Genomic DNA, 19,271 nt, shown 5'->3' with positions numbered 1-19,271 from the left:
CCGGAATTAAAACTTTCTTTGAACTGGGAATACATATTAAAATGCTATCAGCACAAAGGCGTATATTAGAGAAGACTGATAAAAATCACTGATAAAAATTAAGAAAGCTAACGCCTCAAAAAACAATTATGGTGCACACGATGCCACAACAGATTTATTTATTTACTTATTTATTCCATTACAGCCAGGGCTCTAAAATATTACCGAGGAGAGTGGGTTACATACGAAAGTGAAACACAAATATTCAGCAGTATATATGCAGATAAATCGGAATAGAATTGCGACTAACGAAAAAACAAGGAAAAGAACGCTAACATCAAAACATCACAACGAATCAACGGCGAATAGGACAGAGAAGAAAAACCAGTTAAACATACAAGCCACAAAGACATGTTTGTAAACATGAAAAGAAAACAACAAGAGATATGCCGCTCAAAAAACAATAATATGCGCGTATATAGACAACAAGAAAAAAACAGCCGTTCTATAACGATTTATTGATCAGGAATATATGTAAAAAGCAGAATTACCATGCTGCAGTTTCTTGGGTTTATGACAGCAGCAGGTTAGTGAATGCAGACTTACAGTTTCCCTTACAGTTACGTACGGTTATGAGAAATTTCAGCGACAGATCCGGGTAGGCGATTACAACTTACCGGCGTACCTGGAGTGAACGAATTTCTAAATTGTTGGTTTGGCACGAAGGAATACTGTCTTTGTGACGATGGTCAATGCGATGTGGGACATAACGAGGTGGCAATATTTTATTCTTAAAAATGAGGTTGTCATAATAAATCTTAAGGAACTTGCAAAGACGGAATATTTTTCTACTTTGTGACAGCTGCGGTAGTTAAAAGCTTGCTTTCATAGTAGTGACACCGGAGTTGCGGTGGTAATTTTAAAGAATGAAACGAGCCGTCCGGTTTTCAACAGATTCCAGCTGATAGATGCGCGTCTCTGGACTCGAGTCGTAGAAAGGACTAGAAGAAAGATAAAAAATGTGGCCTATGTAGTCCATCATGCGATTAGCATTGTTGGTTACATAAGCTACGTGCGTCTTCCAAGAGAGATCAGAATAAATACATATGCCTAAGTATATGTAAAATGACTCACAGATTCGATGTTACTATTATTAAGAAGATATATGCGGGCAATGTAGTATTACGACGAAAAGCACCCATGAACTCGCATTTCCTAGGGTTTAGTTTCATGTTCCATGTGCTAGCCCTGTCAAAAACATTGTCAATATCGGAATGCTTTTACGATTATCCGGTTATGAAGCATTGTCTTTCTCGCGCGCAACCGAACCAGCAAAGTCGTTCTCTATATTCGACGTGAAATTACATATGTGCTCCATTCGGTTCTTCCCCCCAAGCAAAACCAGTACGTTTGCTTCACAGTGAAGAATCGTGAGCTCCCGTTTACGCTTGTGGCAGCGTACATCGCGCCGTCAAGCCGCTTTGAATACAAAATATTGAGTGATTTGATATGAGCCACCTTTCGCTCATGGGGTATTATAGGTGCCTTCAATGCTCGCCACACCATGTGGGGAGGCGTTACGATAAACCTTGGTGGAAGGAAACTCGTGTCCTTCGCTTCTGATCACGGCCTCTAGTGCCTTACTGATGGAACCCCTACGCATATTCGAGGGTTGACCTACAGCAGCTGCCTCGATTTGGGTTTCGTTTCGCGATGCCTTACTAACAGCGTCCAATGGTTTTCAGATGTAGAAACCCATGGCCGCGAACATATTCCAGCCTGCCTGATTATTACCGGCAATTCCACGTCCCGTTCAGCCACACGTATGCGCCGCATTGACTGGACCGCTTTTAAAGCACGCATGGAGGATGCTTGTATAAAAGGATTCTCGACAGGTGTTGAACAAAATATAGAGGAGCCCATGGAGCACGCAATGTACTGCTATAACCCTGACGCAAAGTACAGGAGCTTGATATCGCATTACAACGACTGCGGGCACTACGGCGCAGCGCAGAGCGAAGTGTTGGATGGGAGTTCGGGGTAGCTCCCGACGGAACCACAGGTCAGGAACGACGCTTTCTCCGACCGCCGCCACCACTACCAGGACAGGACTGCCGACGAGTTAAACAAGTTGGATGATGCGACAAAGAAAACTTGGGGGTTTATTTACATAATTTGCATAGGTAGAGGTCAATGGGAACTTCTCTCCGAAGAGAGGATCTTAAAAGGATGCTCAAGGAGCCTTAAAAGGGAGCATGATTCCTAAATGGAGCACACAATGCGAGCGCACTAGTGGAGCACGATTTTTACGGCACTCACTGTGCACTTTTACATAGTTCTTCGTCACTAGATTCCCCAGGTTGAGGACGTCTCCTCTAGGGTGGTAGTGGCATACCTTGTATTATCGCGCACAAACACGCACCACCACACACAGGGACACGCCCTCGTCACGTGTCGAGCGAGGGATAGAGGAAGGTGCCCTGGTGTCCACGTCGGTGGCGGAGGGAGATGACCTCGTAGCCAGCCGAAAGATTCCACGCACCACCGACACCTGTTCTTTAGATGTCAGTCGACACCTTGGGCAAGAATGCACGGTCGGGTCCAGTAGCCGAAAGGGTCGCTTCGATCCTAGCGACGCCTGCGAAGGCTGGCGGACGACGACCGCTAATCCTTCGCCGTTATCCCACGCAGGCCGTCTTCTACCGGGAATCAGGCCGCATTAGTTCTCACAGCTTAGTCACGGGTATTTGGGATAAACAGTGGCTGCTGGATCACTGCGGCGGCCTCTCCGCTTCGGCCGGGGTCCGCTCGGGCGACGCTTTTCGGAGTACTCGGGTCGGGAACGTGGGAGCGATTCTTATCGCGTGGCTCGGGACCATCCCGAAAAAGATTAGTGGTGGCTTCCAGCAGGTGAACCTTGCCGACGACGCTGCCCACCCAACGCACAAAGTGCGCTTAAACATCAGAGATACAAGAGGACTACAGAAGAAAATTAAGCGAAGAATTCAAGCCCTGCAAACACAACGTTGGAGGTCATATTGTGAGACACTTGACCCACGGAAGCCTTTGTCACCCATTTCAAATGTAGTATCCGTGGCCTTCGCACGCCCCCTCAACAGCGCCACCCGTTCACATCATTCGCACTCCATCAAAAACGCAGCGAGGTCATGGTAGCCGAAGAATTTGGCGCAAGGATAGCAGGCCAACCGAACCCACCGACAACGCTGCACTGCAGTGATGCTCTACCCTAGCGGGATTCACGAATAGATCACCTGTTCTTCATGGAAGCAACTTGACGTTGCGCTGGCTTGTTGTAGAAGGTCATGATCGCCGGATCCTGATGGTGTGACATTCTCCGCACTTGCCAACCTTGGTCCAGAGGCTCGACGGGATCCTTTTGCATACATACAACAAGTCATGATGCGACGGCATAGTTCCTAATGAGTGGAAGACTAATCATCTGGTTCCACTTCTTAAACCGGAAAAATCACCACTCAACATTTCAGCATACCGACCAATTGCACTCTCCATCTGTGTAGGGAAAGTCATAGAAAGAATGTTGTTAACACGCGTGGAGTGGTTCCATGGAGCGATACCAAATCTACAGAGGATTTGTCTAGGTTTCGACGTGGCCGCTCTTATATCGACAGAGTGGTTGACCTTGTAAAGTCCGTCCAGCACCGGAAAAAATTTGAAAAGATTGGTCGTGGCTTGGTTCTTGGACATCAAGGGTGCCTACGATAACGTCATCAGGCCATTTTAGACGCATTAGAAGCTGCAGAGATTGGATGTCGCATGTTCAGCTGGATACGCAGCTATTTGGCAGAGAGGTCTTGCTTTGTGCAGGCTGAGGACGGACCTGCAGCGCTGCAGCGATGGCGTAGAGGTAGAACGTCCGCCTCGCGTGCAAGAAGACCGGGGTTCAAACCCTGGTGCCGCGCAATTCTCCACCGGATTTCAAAAAAAAAATTCCGCGTGTCGATGGAATTGCATAACCAGGCCTGGAGTGCGGCCTGATCTCGGTGACCAGAACCGACAAAGCACTCTCTCACCAGAGTAGGATTTGGTCACCCTGGTGTAGTACTTGGCCACAACCTTCTATGATCAAACCAATTAACCCTCGGCCCTCAGTCCCCAGCGGCTGCGGAGCAACTGACCACGGCGGCGGACAGACCTGTGACGCAGCGGAGGGTGCTAAGAATCTCTGGCTCCGGACAGGCCGCCATTGGAATCTGAACCTGGCAACGTTTAACGCTAGAACTTTATCTAGGGAGGCTAGCCTAGCAGTGCTGTTCGAGGAACTAGCGGGAATTAAATGGGATGTTATAGGGCTTAGCAAAGTTAGGAGGAGAGGTGAGGCGTATACACCACTAAAGGATGGACACATACTGTGCTATCGCGGATTAGAGGATAGACGAGAACTAGGTGTGGGATTCCTCATTAATAAAGATATAGCTGGCAACGTAGAGGAGCTCTATATTATTAACGAGAGGGTAGCAGCTATAGTAATTAGGCTGAATAGGAGGTACAAGCTGAAAGTAGTGCAGGCCTACGCACCCACATCCAGCCATGATGACCAGACCGTTGAAAGTTTCTATGAGGACGTAGAATCGGCAATGAATAAAGTAAAATCACAGTACACTGTACTGATGGGCGAGTTCAATCCGAAGGTGGGCAAGAAGCAGGCTGACGACCACACGGCAGGTGACTATGGAATAGGCTCTAGAAATAGGTTCTAGTGGACCTGGAAGAGCCCCAATGGTGAAACTAAAAATGAAATCGTCTTCATACTATGCGCTAAACCTGGCATCATTCAGGATGTGGCCGTCCTCGGAAAGGTGCGTTGTAGAAAGCACAGAATGGTAAGGTCTAGAATTAGCTTAGACTTGAAGAGGGAACGGAAGAAGCTAGTGAAGAAGAAGACCATTAACGGGTTAGCCGTAAGAGGGAAAGCACAGGAGTTTAGGATAGCGCTGCAAAACAGATATTCGGCTTTAACTTAGGAAGACGATCTTGATGTTCATTCAATGCACGATAAACAGACATCAATAATTACGGAGTGCGCAGTAGAAGTAGGCGGTAGGACAGTTCGAAAAGATACCGGGAAGCTATCTCAGGTGACGAAAGATCTGATTAAGAAGCGCCAAAACATGAAGGCATCTAACACTACCGATAGAATAGAACTAACAGAGCTATCAAATTTAATAAATAAGCTCAAGGTAGCCGACATAAGGAAGTTTAATATGGAGAGAATCGAGCATGCTCTAAAAAACGGAGATAGTCTAAAAGCAGTGAAGAGGAAACTAGGCATAGGTAAAAACCAGATGTATGCATTAAGAGACAAGCAGGGCAATGTCATTAGCAATATGGATAAGATAGTTAACATAGCCGAAGAGTTCTACACAGACCTGTACAGTAGCCAATGTAATCAGAGCGTAAATGAGAAAGACAGCAGTGCACAGCAATGCGTCATCCCGCCAGTAACGAAAGATGAAATAAAGAAAGCCTTAGAAGCAATGAAAAGGAGAAAAGCAGCTGGGGAGGATCAGGTAACAGCAGATTTGTTAAAGGATGGAGGGGACATCGTGCTAGAAAAACTAGCCACCCTGTATACGCAATGCCTTCTGACCTCGACTGTACCAGAAGCTTGGAAGAATGCAAACATTATCTTAATTCATAAGAAGGGAGACGCCAAGGACTGGCCGATCAGCTTACTATCCGTTGCCTACAAAGCATTTACTAAGGTAATCGCTAATAGAGTCAGGGCAATGTTGGACTTTAATCAACCAAATGATCAGGCAGGCTTTCGTAAAGGGCATTCCACAATAGATCATAGTCACACTATCAATCAGGTGAGAGAGAAATGCGCAGAATATAACCAACCTCTATATATAGCTTTTATTGATTACGACAATGCATTCGACTCAGTGGAAACCTCAGCAGTCATACAGGCATTGCGTAATCAGTGGTAGAAGAGCCCTATGTCAAAATACTGGAAGATATATATAGCAACTGCACAGCTACTATTGTCCTCCATAAAGTCAGCAATAAAATTCCAATAAGGAAAGGCGTCAGGCAAGGAGACACGATCTCGCCAATGCTGTTCACCGCATGTTTACCGGAGGTATTTCGAGGCCTGAATTGGGAACAGTTGGGAATAAGAATAAATGGAGGATACCTAAATAATCTGAGATTTGCTGATGACATTGCCTTGCTGAGTCACTCAGGAGGTGAACTGCAAATCATGATCAATGAGTTAGACAGGCAGAGCAGATCGATGGGTCTAAAAATTAACATGCAGAAAACCCAGGTAATGTTCAACAGCCTAGCAAGGGAACAACGGTTCACAATTGGCAGCGAGAGCCTAGAAGTTGTGACGGAATACGTCTACTTAGGGCAGGTAGTGACAGCTGATCCGGGTCATGAGAGGGAGATAACTAGAAGGATAAGAATGGGGTGGAGCGCATATGGCAAATTCTCGCCGATCATGAGTGGCAGTTTACCAATTTTCTTCAAGAGGAAAGTGTACAACAGCATAATCTTACCGGTACTCACCTACGGGTCAGAAACGTGGAGGCTAACGAAAAGAGTTCAGCTTAAGTTAAGGACAACGCAGCGAGCCATGGAAAGAAAAATGATAGGTGTAACGTTAAGAGACCGGAAGCGGGCAGAGTGGGTGAGGGAACACGGGTTAATGACATCCTAGTCGAAATCAAGAGAAAGAAATGGGCTTGGGCCGAGCATGTAATGCGAAGGCAAGATAACCGCTGGTCCTTAAGAGTAACGGAGTGGATTCCAAGAGAAAGTAAGCGCAGCAGGGGGCGGCAGAAGGTTAGGTGGGCGCATGAGATTAAGAAGTTTGCAGGCAAAGGATGGATGCAGCTGGCAAAGGATAGGGTTAATTGGAGAGACATGGGAGAGGCCTTTGCCCTGCAGTGAGTGGGTGTAGTAAGGCTGATGATGATGATGATGAGGACGGACCAACCTCTTTACATCTAAATTCGCGTGGAGCCCCACGGGTGGAGTGCTGAGCCAGGCTCTCTTCAACCTTGCTCTCATCGGCCTGGTTGACTCATTGCCATATTCTGTTTGGATTTCAATATATGCCGATGATATCTGTATTTGAGCATCAAGTGTGACCCGTCCCCAAGTTCGTGCGAGATTTCAAAAGGCGGCAACGATACTGATGTTTTACCTTTGTCAGAAGGACCGAAATATTTCGACCGTGAAATGCTCGCTCGTGGCGTTCCCAAGCAAAATAATGACAAGTAACCTCACACATATTAATGCAACGTAATTCCCTATGAAGTAGACACCGCTACCTTGGCATTGTTATCGATAGCAACCTCTAGTGGAGTCCCCATCTCTATGACATAAGAAAGAGACTGACAGCGATTGCTCATATCATCTCCTTCTTCGGGGGGGGGGGGGGGGGGGGGAGGGAGTCCTCGGGCGCATCTGCGTACTCGATGCTTCAACTGTACTGTTCGTTGTGTCTGGAGTACATGTAGTACAGCTTTCCTATTTTAAGCAATATTAGAAAGACAAACATCCTGACACTTCAGAGTGTACAAGCGCAAGCTCTACGAATCTGTCATGGACTGCCCAAATGTGCCTCAACAGCAGCCACTGCTCGGGTCGCTGGGGAGCATCCTGCTACTGCATACATTGCTGTTGAAACCACGAGAACACACATTCCTCCCGTCACACGAGTTCCAAGTCATCTTGAAGCTCCTCCAGTACTCAAACCACATATACTGCAATTATAAAAAGTATTTGAAGCTCATAGTGCCTATATTCCTGCGCAGTTCACACCTATTTCAACCCCGTGCTCACCTATCTGCATGAACTTTGGGTGCACATCTCTATTCCGGGAATTACTTCGAAATCTGGTTTGTCAGTGCCTTCTATCAAACAAGTGACATTGGATGATTTGCATTTTAACCATTATCACCGCATACATGTATACACAGATGGCTCAGTGAACACAAGTTCTGCTGGGTCCGTGGTGGTACCAGCCTGGTCTATCTTAATGAAGGTGAGGTGAGGACTACCTACCTATCTCACCTCTTCAACTGGTGCGGAACTAGCCTAGCTGCCCTACCGGCTGCAGTTGAGTTCATCAGTCAGGTGTCTCCATTGACTGGAGATTTTTCACCGACTCTAAAGCAGCCCTTCAAGGCCTGCAAGCTGCACTACACCGCTGGTCGCCCGAAAAACTCATTGCAGAAATCCGCAAACTGTACCACGACGCCACATTGAAAGGACATGACATAATTTTCCCGTGGCTGCTAGGACACTGCGGTATTATTGGCAGTCACCAGGCAGACTAAGCTGCCCGTTCCGTCCACAACGACGGGATTACGGCCAATATCGCTGTAACGAGAGCTGACCCAGCTTATGGGCTTCTTCCTTTGAGGCTTGAGCTCACACTTTCAGCGTGGAACGCGGGAGAGTTCTGCAATCGTCGCCTCAGGGCATTGGACCGTCGACTGCGCCTCCGTCTTCCATGTGACATAGCGCGTCGCGAAGCAACATTTCTGTGCCGTCTATGGCTCGGCGTTGCTTTCACAATTCAATATGCTTTACGAATCGGGAAGGTCCATAGCCCTTCTTGTGTATATTGTGTCTGCAAAGAGACAATCAGTCATCTGCTGTGTGAGTGCCCTGTCTGTGAACGAGAAACGTGAGCTGCGTTGTGCTCTGGACCGCCTTGAACATCGCCCTTTCACGAGGACAAGATCCTCGGTGCGGGGCCACAACAGTCGACTGTCATCAAGGCTTACAAGGCAGTTTTGTTTTCGATGAGAGACTCCATTGATTGACAGATTGTGGCTGTGTTTCCCGTTCCTTCTCTCTTCTCTTTTTAATCCGCTCATTCCTATCCCCAATGCTGGGTAGCCAAACGGAAGCCTTTCTGGTTAACATCCCTGCCTTTCCTCCTCTCTTTATCCCTCTATCTATCGGACTGAAGAAGAGTTACATAAAGAGTGTCAATTTTGCGGTATATGGCGCAGACCAGTTAAGATTCGTCAATTCCACGGTGTTTTCTATTGTGCTGTCCTGTGTTGCTCCCTCATTTGGGGTGATTACTCTATCGTCTTTCTTAAATGACTCAGCAATAAATGATGAAATGTAGTTCACAGCGTCATCTCCCTTTTAACATTTTCCCTCGGCATCGTGAATCTGTTCCTGCTTTCTGTGATTCGCTTTACCCTGCCAGCTTATATGGTTCCAGAATTTTCTTGCCCCCCCCCCCCTTTAGTTGCATCGCGAACTTCAGCCAGCCAGCGATCAGAGGACTGCTTTATTTTAGCCTGGACGAGGACCTGCACTTGCTGTTTCTTTTGTCGATAAGATATACCCATTTTCGGCCTATTTCCTCTTCAGATAACTGCGTCCTCTTTGCTTCTCTGTGTTTCCGTGATGCCAACCGTCGTTGTTCGATGGCCTCCCTAATTTCGTTATTCCACCAACTTCGGGGCTTCCTCTTTCCTCTCCAGCGGTTTACTCCTTTTACTTGTTTTATTTTTGCACTAATGAGTAGGTCTAACTTATTATAATCCCACTTTTCCGATGGATGTGTCTCTATTGCTTCCTCTATGCAGGCAGCTATTTGCGCTATTTGTTCGTCATTTAGTTCTGCGCACTCTTTTTGACTCCCCTTAACTTCTCTTTTGGGCAGGGCTCCAAACTGTAGACTAATACGCTTACGATCACTACCGAGGCTCTACTTCCCCTCTTTGTCTATTTCCATCATTGCGAGCTTGCTATACATCCCCTGCGAGATTAAGCAGTAGTCAATAGTCGTTTGCCTGTTGCGGGATCCTCACGTGATTTTTCCCTCATACTTAGTTTCTCCGTTTACAATAACTAGGTTGTGTCACTCACAGAAGTCTTGCATCAACTTCCCGCTACAATCTGTGTATCCATCCAGATCCTCGATGTGGCCATTCATGTCCCACAACAGAATAATATCGGTGCCTTCTCCAAGCTGCTTTATATCGTCATAGAGACACTTAACTAGATCCGTGTTCTCTTGCCTGCATTTGTCCCCGGTCCCTAAATAAACTACTCCTAGCCATGTCCTTTTACCGGCAATTGTACCCGATACCCAGACATGTTCTTTGCAAGTTGACTTTGTTCTTTGCCAATTTGTTCCTTGATGTATCAGCGTACCTGCTCCTCCTCCCTTCCTCTCCGTTGTTGTTCTGTTGCTCCCTTCCCAGACGTAGCCATCAATAAATGGTGGGTCTTCTATATCCCTGAGATGTCTCTAGCATAGCGCGTATACACTTACTTCTTCGTCCTTCAACTGCTGTTTTATCTCTAACCAGGAGTGCAAACTGCTGGGCTAGTTGGTTCATATTGCATAGAAAAGGAACCAGCGAAAATAGACGCAAGACAAGAACAAAGGAGGCACACACCACACCACACCACACCACACCTGGTTCCTTTTCTATCTCTAACCACTTCGCTCTCTTTCTACCGCCTTGCATGTTTATGTACCTGATCCTGGTGTTAAATTTCTTTTTTGTAGTTTTCTTCCTGGACCTCCTAGTGGCCATTTTATTGGCGTCAGCTTCCATTGCTACGCTTTCTACTTTGCTTCTACCACCCCTATGCCCTGAGCCGCAGTGGACCCCCTAAAATGCTACTGCCAGGTCTGCCGGGCGCCACCCGATCTCGGCTCCTAGCCTTCTATTAAAGTGGATGGCATCTCGTGTAAAGCCTCCGCCAAAACCTGTTCTATGTACAGTACTTCTGAGTTTATGTCTGCCAGTTCAAAGCCTTTCTCCTGGCTTACCTTCCTTATCTCCCGATTAACAGCCACAACGTCCTTGGCCATTTCTCCGTTCCGTCCTTGCACTTCCGGCACTGTGTACACCACGATCTGGACATGCTGTGCTACTCCCTCCGCTAATGTTTACACTACTTTTGTGGCTTCACCATTCAAGAAATCGTTTAGTCCCGCCGCTATCACTACCAAATTGCGCTCTTCGACATTCTTCAAAGTTCGTTTTCAGACAGCGCCATCTGTGGCAGCAACTATAAAAGAGCACATTTGAGTTGTAGCGCCGTCTAGATGGATATATTCTGTCTTTCTCTTGCTGCCAGGAAGAAAAGAAAGGAAAGTGCACAGGCCTGCTCACTGACTCAAGCCGAGCCACAATCGATACCACGGGCAGATAGAAGGAGAGTTGAAAGATGGGATAGAAAGACGGGATAGTAAAGACAAGGCTGATTCCGTAGGTAGTGCAATATCGGGCCAACCGGTGGCGGGAGTAGAGCATCCTTCAACCTCTCCGCCACATTTCCAAAATTTTCAAGGGTCTGGACATCGGACAATGGCTGCATATTTCCGGACCCGTGGAGTATATGTAACATATGTCCCGACCCGTGGAGTATCTGTTACGGGTCTGGATGTATCCTTTCCGCTATATACACTCCGACAACAAGGGGCACCTATCCGCGGACAGTTGCATACCGAGTTTGGTACGCAAATAAAGCCCTATGGGTTGTGGTATTTATTTACATATACTGCAGCCCCGATGGAGCTATTGCAGGAGTGGGAGGAAGAGGAGAGAAAAAAAAAGGCAGAGAGGGACAACATATTCAGAAGTGAACACCATTAAAATACAGAACAGAAATGCAACAGACTAATCACAGATTTGAAACAACATTGAAAAATAGGTTTGATTCCAGGGAGCGTATATCACCGGGTAAGGAATTCCATCTTTCGATAACACGAGGAAAAAAACTAAATTTGAACACATCAGTGCGCGCCTGAATGGGTGTTACATTCAATGGGTGGTAGCTCCTTGTAGATGAAGATGCTGAAAAATGCAAATACTCAGACAGTGAAGCAAAGCGGGATGAATTAACAATACCATGAAAATATTTTAAACACTCATTGTCGCGGCGGGTACAAAGGAGGGAAAGGCCTATGGCAGGAAGAGTGGATGAAGGTGAAAAATTTCTGTCATACCGTCGGCAAATAAACCGTACTGCTTTCATTTGGACGGATTCCAGCTTACTGATATCGGACTGTTTATGAGGATTCCAGATTATTGACCCATACTCCAAAAGTGGACTAATTAAAGCTTTGTATGTTACCAGTTTAGTTTCATGGGGGGCAACACTAAGTGTACGTTTTAGATAACCGAGCCTTTGCATTGCATTATTGGATATTGTGTTAACATGCTTTGACCAGGACAAGTTAGAAGAAAAAAGAAGACCTAAATATTTGTACTCGGACGCTTGATTCAGAGAGTTATCTTTGAATGAGTAGGTGTAAGAAGATGGTATTGTGCGATTACAGAATGACATGTATACAGATTTACGAAAGTTTATTTGCATTTGCCATGTTTCACACCATGAGCAGAATGACACGAATGACTGATTTAGTTGCGCGTGATCCTCAGGGGTGTTAATTGAACTGTATATAACACAATCGTCTGCATACAACCGAATTTTAGAAATAATATTTTCTGGCAAATCATTAATGTATAATAAGAACAACAGTGGTCCGAGCACGGATCCTTGTGGTACACCGGATGATACATTAACAGTTTCAGATGAACAGGAGTTGAAAGAAACATACTGTGTACGATTAGAAAGAAAGCTTGATATCCAGTCTACCAGTAACGGGTTTTTGAGTATTGCATTAAGTTTACAAAGAAGTTTGCTGTGGAGAACGGTGTCGAAAGCTTTAGAAAGGTGGATAAATAAAGCGTCGATTTGTGAGCCCGTGTCGATGGAACTAGCAATGTCGTGCGTGAATTCTACAAGTTGTGAAATGGTACTGAGCCCGCGCCGAAACCCATGCTGAAATTTGCACAAGATATTGTTAGCTTCAAGAAATTCTGTAATGTGCTTATGAATGATATGTTCTAGTAATTTGCATGAGTGCGAAGTTAACGAAATGGGGCGATAGTTGGACAAGATTTCGGTGCTGCCAGCTTTAAACAGGGGAATAACTTTTGCAAGCTTCCAGGCTACGGGGACGGTTGCGGGTGATAGCGATCTCTGGAAGATGGTAGTCAAATAGCGGCTGGTCCAAAGAGAGTAACGATGCAGAAATACATTAGGGATATCATCAGGACCACTACTTTTTTTCACATTTATGTTCAGAATGAGGTTCAGAACACCTGCGACGCTTATTGAAATATCATCGACAGAACATTGAGAGTTGCTAGGAAAAGTAATCATTGCAAGGTTATCTGTTGTAAATACCGACTGAAAATATGTGTTGAAACTAGTAGCTATAGCTAATGAGTCACAGACCGGCTTATCATCAATAATGAAGGTATTGGGACTAGTGCTGTGTGGCAATATGGATGCCCAAAATTTGCGGGGATTGTGTTTCATTAATTGCGGCAAGGAATTTCTGTAGTAAAAATCTTTTCCCGAGTGAACTTTGGCACGCAGTTCTTCTTTAGCGTCGCTGAACTGTTGCAAAAGTTCAGGGTTACCATTGCGCTTGGAAACGCGTAGTCGGGGAACACGGCGAGAAAGATGCAGTATGTCTCTTGTTATCCAGGGCATACTGTGGTTTTGCTTTTTAGTTTTTAATGGAACAAAACGCTGAATACAGACCTTCACAATGTTCTCGAAAAATGTTACTAAAGAATTCACGTCACATGATATGCTGAGATGCTGAAACTGTTCAAATGCGTCACTTAATAAATCCAGGATAGGCACGTCGTCTGCTCTACTGAAATCCGGAAATGTTGAATAAGTTAGTTTTGAGGAAGGAATAGAACATGGGATCGAAACAAGAATAGGGTTATGATCGGATATCCCCTCGCCGACTTCGCATGTAAAATTCGTCGCGAAAAGAGAAGACCTTAAAAACACCAGATCCAGTATTGCCGAAGACCTCGTGGACTTATCAACTATCTGTTTTAATCCAAATGACAAAGAAAAATTGACAAGTTCATTACTGATTGCAATGTCTTGACCAGTAATGGATAATGTATGCCATTGAATTCCGGGAAGGTTGAAGACTCCTAGGATAATTATATTTGGATTGTTGATATGATGAGAATGCAAGAAGTTACTTAAAGAATGCACGTGGTCTACGGAAGTGCCTGGTGGTCGATACACCGCACCGATAACAAATGATTTGTTACCTACGTAGAGTTTGCACCAAGTTGACTTTATTTCGACAGGGACTGAAATTTCAACAAATTTCAGACTAGACTTAATGAAGAGAGAGACACCGCCTCCTTTCCCATGCTGCCTGTCCGCCCTAATTACAACGAAACCTGGAGGAGTTATTTCAGAGTCAATTATACCATCATGTAGCCACGTTTCGGTGACCGCAATGACATCAGGCGAATGAGTTAGGATTAAAGAGATAAAATTTGGAAGCTTGTTTACTAAACTTCTGGCATTGATGTTCAGAACACGAAGGTTGGCGGCGGTGTCCCGTCAGTCAGAATCTGCGGGTGGCTTGGCAGCAGTAGCATTAGCAGCAGCAGTGTTCGGGGGCGTTGATTTCGAATCTTCGACCAAACTTTTCTCAACATCATCCCAGTTGTACCGCACGCTATCAATAAACACGTGGTCATAACGCAAATGAACCTTCGAGCCACTGTCACGATAAGATTGTGTTGCATCCCATATTTTTTTCCGGATCAATCGAACGTGAGCAGAGAAATCCTCGGATAAGCTAATGCCTGAATTTTTGAGCCTATGAGCATTTTTTATCGCTTGAGTTTTTTCCCGAAAGTCAAGTAGCTTAACGATGACAGGACGAGGGCGCCCTTCCTGATTTCTACCTAGCCGATGATACCTTTCTATTTTAGGACAACCCAACTGAAGGTTATCGATGAATACCGTAGTCACCGCAATGAACAGAGCTTTGTTAGTTTCTTCATCTTCTTCAGCAAGACCGTGAAATATAAGATTGTTTCTGCGAGAACGGTTTTCCAGCTCATTTCTTGAAGCAAGCTTGCTAACAACCTCAGACAACGAATTCAACTGGCGTTGCACGGCCCCGTCGCTTGCGTCGCCGTTCGAGGTCGGCGAGCTTGACTCAAGAGCAGAGACTCGTGATTCAAGTGCCTCAAAACGAGAGTTCACTCTCTGCTGGAATCGTTTTATATCTGCAATATCTTCGGCCATTTTTCTCTGGCCCGCAAGCAATTCGGCAAGCATTTCATTAATAGCTGGCTGATTGGAAGTGGAGCAAGCGTCATCAGTGCTTGCTACTTGAACATTAACGGAAGAAGATGTAGAACGTGTGCCTGGTTTTGAACCGGGATTGCTGTGAGAGGGTCCAGGATTAGTTTCCACATCTCCGCTTAAGAGAACACTAGCAATGCAGTAAACAAGCTGTGAATACAACGATACAGACACATAACGAAAACCGCGATTGTGTGGGCGAGGAAACAGCATCAAAAATCTGTCATCAGAGCGGACGCAACGTGCGTTTTCAAGAAAACGTACCTGCGTGAAGAATAAGAAGCGGATCAGCATGCTGCCGCTTTCGCTGTCTCCTAGCCCACTGGCAGACCGCTGTGTAGGCATTGCTTTTATACGATCCGTGGGTGACGTCACAGAACTTGGCTTTAAGATGACCGGTAGATCGAAGATGACATCGTCGAAGGGAGATGCTCGGCCAGGTTGCGCAGTGGAGGGAACACCCGTGCTGTCTTTTACAGGAAAGGTAGGGCAGTCCACGCTCGCACAGAGGTTATCCACGTGTAGGATTGGTGATGGCGATGGAACTGAAGTCCGTAGCGCAAGGAAACAAGGCGCCGCTGTAGTCCCGACGAAGGCACCAGCGAGGCAGGCGCAGAACTGCGTGAAGAATAAGAAGCGGATCAGCATGCTGCCGCTTTCGCTGTCTCCTAGCCCACTGGCAGACCGCTGTGTAGGCATTGCTTTTATACGATCCGTGGGTGACGTCACAGGACTTGGCTTTAAGATGACCGGTAGATCGAAGATGACATCGTCGAAGGGAGATGCTCGGCCAGGTTGCGCAGTGGAGGGAACACCCGTGCTGTCTTTTACAGGAAAGGTAGGGCAGTCCACGCTCGCACAGAGGTCATCCACGTGTAGGATTGGTGATGGCGATGGAACTGAAGTCCGTAGCGCAAGGAAACAAGGCGCCGCTGTAGTCCCGACGAAGGCACCAGCGAGGCCGGCGCAGAACTGCGTGAAGAATAAGAAGCGGATCAGCATGCTGCCGCTTTCGCTGTCTCCTAGCCCACTGGCAGACCGCTGTGTAGGCATTGCTTTTATACGATCCGTGGGTGACGTCACAGAACTTGGCTTTAAGATGACCGGTAGATCGAAGATGACATCGTCGAAGGGAGATGCTCGGCCAGGTTGCGCAGTGGAGGGAACACCCGTGCTGTCTTTTACAGGAAAGGTAGGGCAGTCCACGCTCGCACAGAGGTCATCCACGTGTAGGATTGGTGATGGCGATGGAACTGAAGTCCGTAGCGCAAGGAAACAAGGCGCCGCTGTAGTCCCGACGAAGGCACCAGCGAGGCAGGCGCAGAACTGCGTGAAGAATAAGAAGCGGATCAGCATGCTGCCGCTTTCGCTGTCTCCTAGCCCACTGGCAGACCGCTGTGTAGGCATTGCTTTTATACGATCCGTGGGTGACGTCACAGGACTTGGCTTTAAGATGACCGGTAGATCGACGATGACATCGTCGAAGGGAGATGCTCGGCCAGGTTGCGCAGTGGAGGGAACACCCGTGCTGTCTTTTACAGGAAAGGTAGGGCAGTCCACGCTCGCACAGAGGTCATCCACGTGTAGGATTGGTGATGGCGATGGAACTGAAGTCCGTAGCGCAAGGAAACAAGGCGCCGCTGTAGTCCCGACGAAGGCACCAGCGAGGCAGGCGCAGAACTGCGTGAAGAATAAGAAGCGGATCAGCATGCTGCCGCTTTCGCTGTCTCCTAGCCCACTAGATATAAAACCTCAATGAAATAGTAGGTAAACATTCTATACATGTAATTACTATTTGAAGCGCTGGCATACCGCACCGCAAGGCGAATTCTATGCCCTCATCGACCCCCCGCCCCAAACAAATTCCGTTTGGCACCTATCCTGAAGAAGGAAACTCGAAAACAGATAGACGTGCACCGTAATTTATTTGATAGATGGCGCTAGGCGTCGATCGCTCCGCTAGGTGGAAAAGTTTTTTTACTTTTCCGAAGCGCTCACGGTTTTCTTCACTGTCCCCGCTGGATGCGGAAACACTTTCGTTTTTTTTACGCCCGGCCAATCAAGCTAACGCTCGTTACTTCAAAGTCTTCCAGGCGGTGGCGGCCTTTTTTTTATAGAAGGTTGTGGCTAAGTACTAGACCAATGGTGGCCAAATCCTGTTATGGGTGTTGTTCGTTCTGCTCACCGAGATCAGGCGGTGCCCCAGGTCTGGTTATGGAATTCCAGCGACACGGAGTTTTTTTTTTTAAACCCGCTGCGAAATTGCGTGACACCTGGATTCTAACCCCGCTCCTAATGCATGCGAGGTGGATTCTTTGTCTCTACGCCACTGCTGCCCTCTCGCAACTCGAAGAATATTTTTTGATTTGCATAAAGCACTTCACATTGTAAAGGATATTTCACTCTGTAAATTAGGTGGCTATGGAATAAGAGGAATTGTACTGGAACTTTTCAATTGCTACGTGAGTAAGCTGCTCCCGTTCACGAAAGCCAATAATACCCCTCTCACACGGGCACCAATGATATTCATAGTCTTTTTTCACTGCATTCAATGCAGATTGGAGCTTGTCACACGACGATTTTCAAGTTCAGTCGTGTCCCATCGTAATTGGCTCGGTCATGTTTCACCAAGCGCTCTCGGAATTCCAAGCAGAATCAAAAGCGGTCGTTGACACTCTCGCACTTACTGGTCTCTAAAAATAAAAGCAAGTTGATAAAGTAAGGGCTCGAATGTTAACGCATAAATTGATTAAAACGCGTGCATACCATTTTTAGTGCACCATGCGTGCTATACAAAGGCACACCTCTAACTAATCTCAACACCATGCCATATGGTTTTGTTAAAAAAAATGTAAAGGCCCTTGTGTGCTGTGCGATGTCAGTGCACGTTAAAGATCCCCAGGTGGTCGAAATTGTTACGGAGCACTCCACTACGGCACATCTTTCTTCATTTCTTCTTTCACTCCCTCCTTATCTCTTTCCTTACGGCAACGGGTCAGGTGTCCAACAATATATGAGACAGATACTATGCCATTTCCTTTCCTCAAAAACCAAGCATTATTATTATTATTATCATATGGTTGGTGCAAAGAATGATAGCGTCCCCATGCTGCCAGGTTGACGCTGCGTCTCCTCGCACATTTGACAAAGGTATGTTCACATAGAAAAGGAGTTTGATAAATAGCAGCCTTAATCGCGCACCTCCTCACCAATAAATTTAAAAGTAAGAAACAATGTTCGCACCGACACTGCTGGCCTTGCCTGAGCAGTGTTGGCGGACATTAGCATGCTAAATTTGGCGCTACCCTATTCGCATGTGGACAACTTCTGTATGGGCATTAAAAACGGCCGTGTAACTCTGGATACTTCGAGCCTGCTGGGAAACCTCGATGCAGATCGAGTTCAGTTAGGGTCGAAAGTGCTTTTGTGACAGGCCTATAATACAAGTTTCTACGTGAGTCTTGTGACCACTTAAGGGTCAAAGTCCTCAAGAGTCAAAGTCCCTACCTTGACCCAAGGGTGCACTCAGCTTACAAAGCACAAATGAGCTACATTTTTACTATGACTTTGTGGCTTCACCTACGTGATACAATGACCCTTTCAAGGCAATTATTGATTTTTGCCCTGCAACATCCCGGAGATTATTAGGTCAGACACAACAATTCCTGGTATTAGCTTTCATATTAGTTTGCTATCGGTACTATTCTCTGTCAACAATTTAAATTCGAAACCCGCTTCCACGTGCCTTTTTTTATTATGAGCCAGCTATGGCGTAATAATAAAGGTTCTATTCGCGTTCCCACCTGAGTTTGAAGATACTGCCTATTAAGGCAATTAACACTTTCTGAAGCCTTACCAAGCCTGATCGAACTCGGTTATTTAGTTCATCCATTTTTCTTGATAGAAACCATATCTGGAAAATACAGGGACCGAAAGCCGTGTTTTTGTATGCAATTACAGGCTCTTGTCAATACAAAGCAACGACTTTATCAGCGCGGAGGCCCGATAGTTTTCGTGACAAGATCAAGTAACTTGGTCCACTCTGAAAATTCTCCTGCAAGAAGCTAAGGCACATTTCTTAGTTTCGGTGAATACAAAAT

At 46.3% G+C, this 19,271-nt stretch overlaps 1 protein-coding gene across 1 annotated transcript; it reads right to left on the bottom strand.

Moving 5' to 3' along the window:
• Positions 1-14,415: 14,415 nt before the first annotated feature.
• Positions 14,416-18,459, bottom strand: LOC144109876 (uncharacterized). Its single transcript, XM_077642645.1, has 2 exons — positions 18,415-18,459; positions 14,416-15,159 (listed from the first exon to the last, which is right to left on the bottom strand). The coding sequence occupies exons 1-2, from the start codon at positions 18,457-18,459 to the stop codon at positions 14,416-14,418; spliced, it is 789 nt and encodes a 262-aa protein (XP_077498771.1).
• Between the last annotated feature and the right edge of the window lie 812 nt (positions 18,460-19,271).

This window comes from Amblyomma americanum, chromosome 11, assembly GCF_052857255.1.
Source record: "Amblyomma americanum isolate KBUSLIRL-KWMA chromosome 11, ASM5285725v1, whole genome shotgun sequence".
Taxonomy (NCBI): Eukaryota; Metazoa; Arthropoda; class Arachnida; order Ixodida; family Ixodidae; genus Amblyomma; species Amblyomma americanum.
This window is presented reverse-complemented; position numbering and strand designations above follow the sequence as displayed.

Bases quoted from the DNA above. Each gene is read 5' to 3' on its own strand.
- LOC144109876 (XM_077642645.1), bottom strand. From the start codon at position 18,459: ATGCTAATGTCCGCCAACACTGCTCAGGCAAGGCCAGCAGTGTCG. The intron at 15,160-18,414 runs GTGCGAACATTG...ACTTCCAATCAG, and splicing joins AGGCAAGGCCAGCAGTGTCG to CCAGCTATTAATGAAATGCT.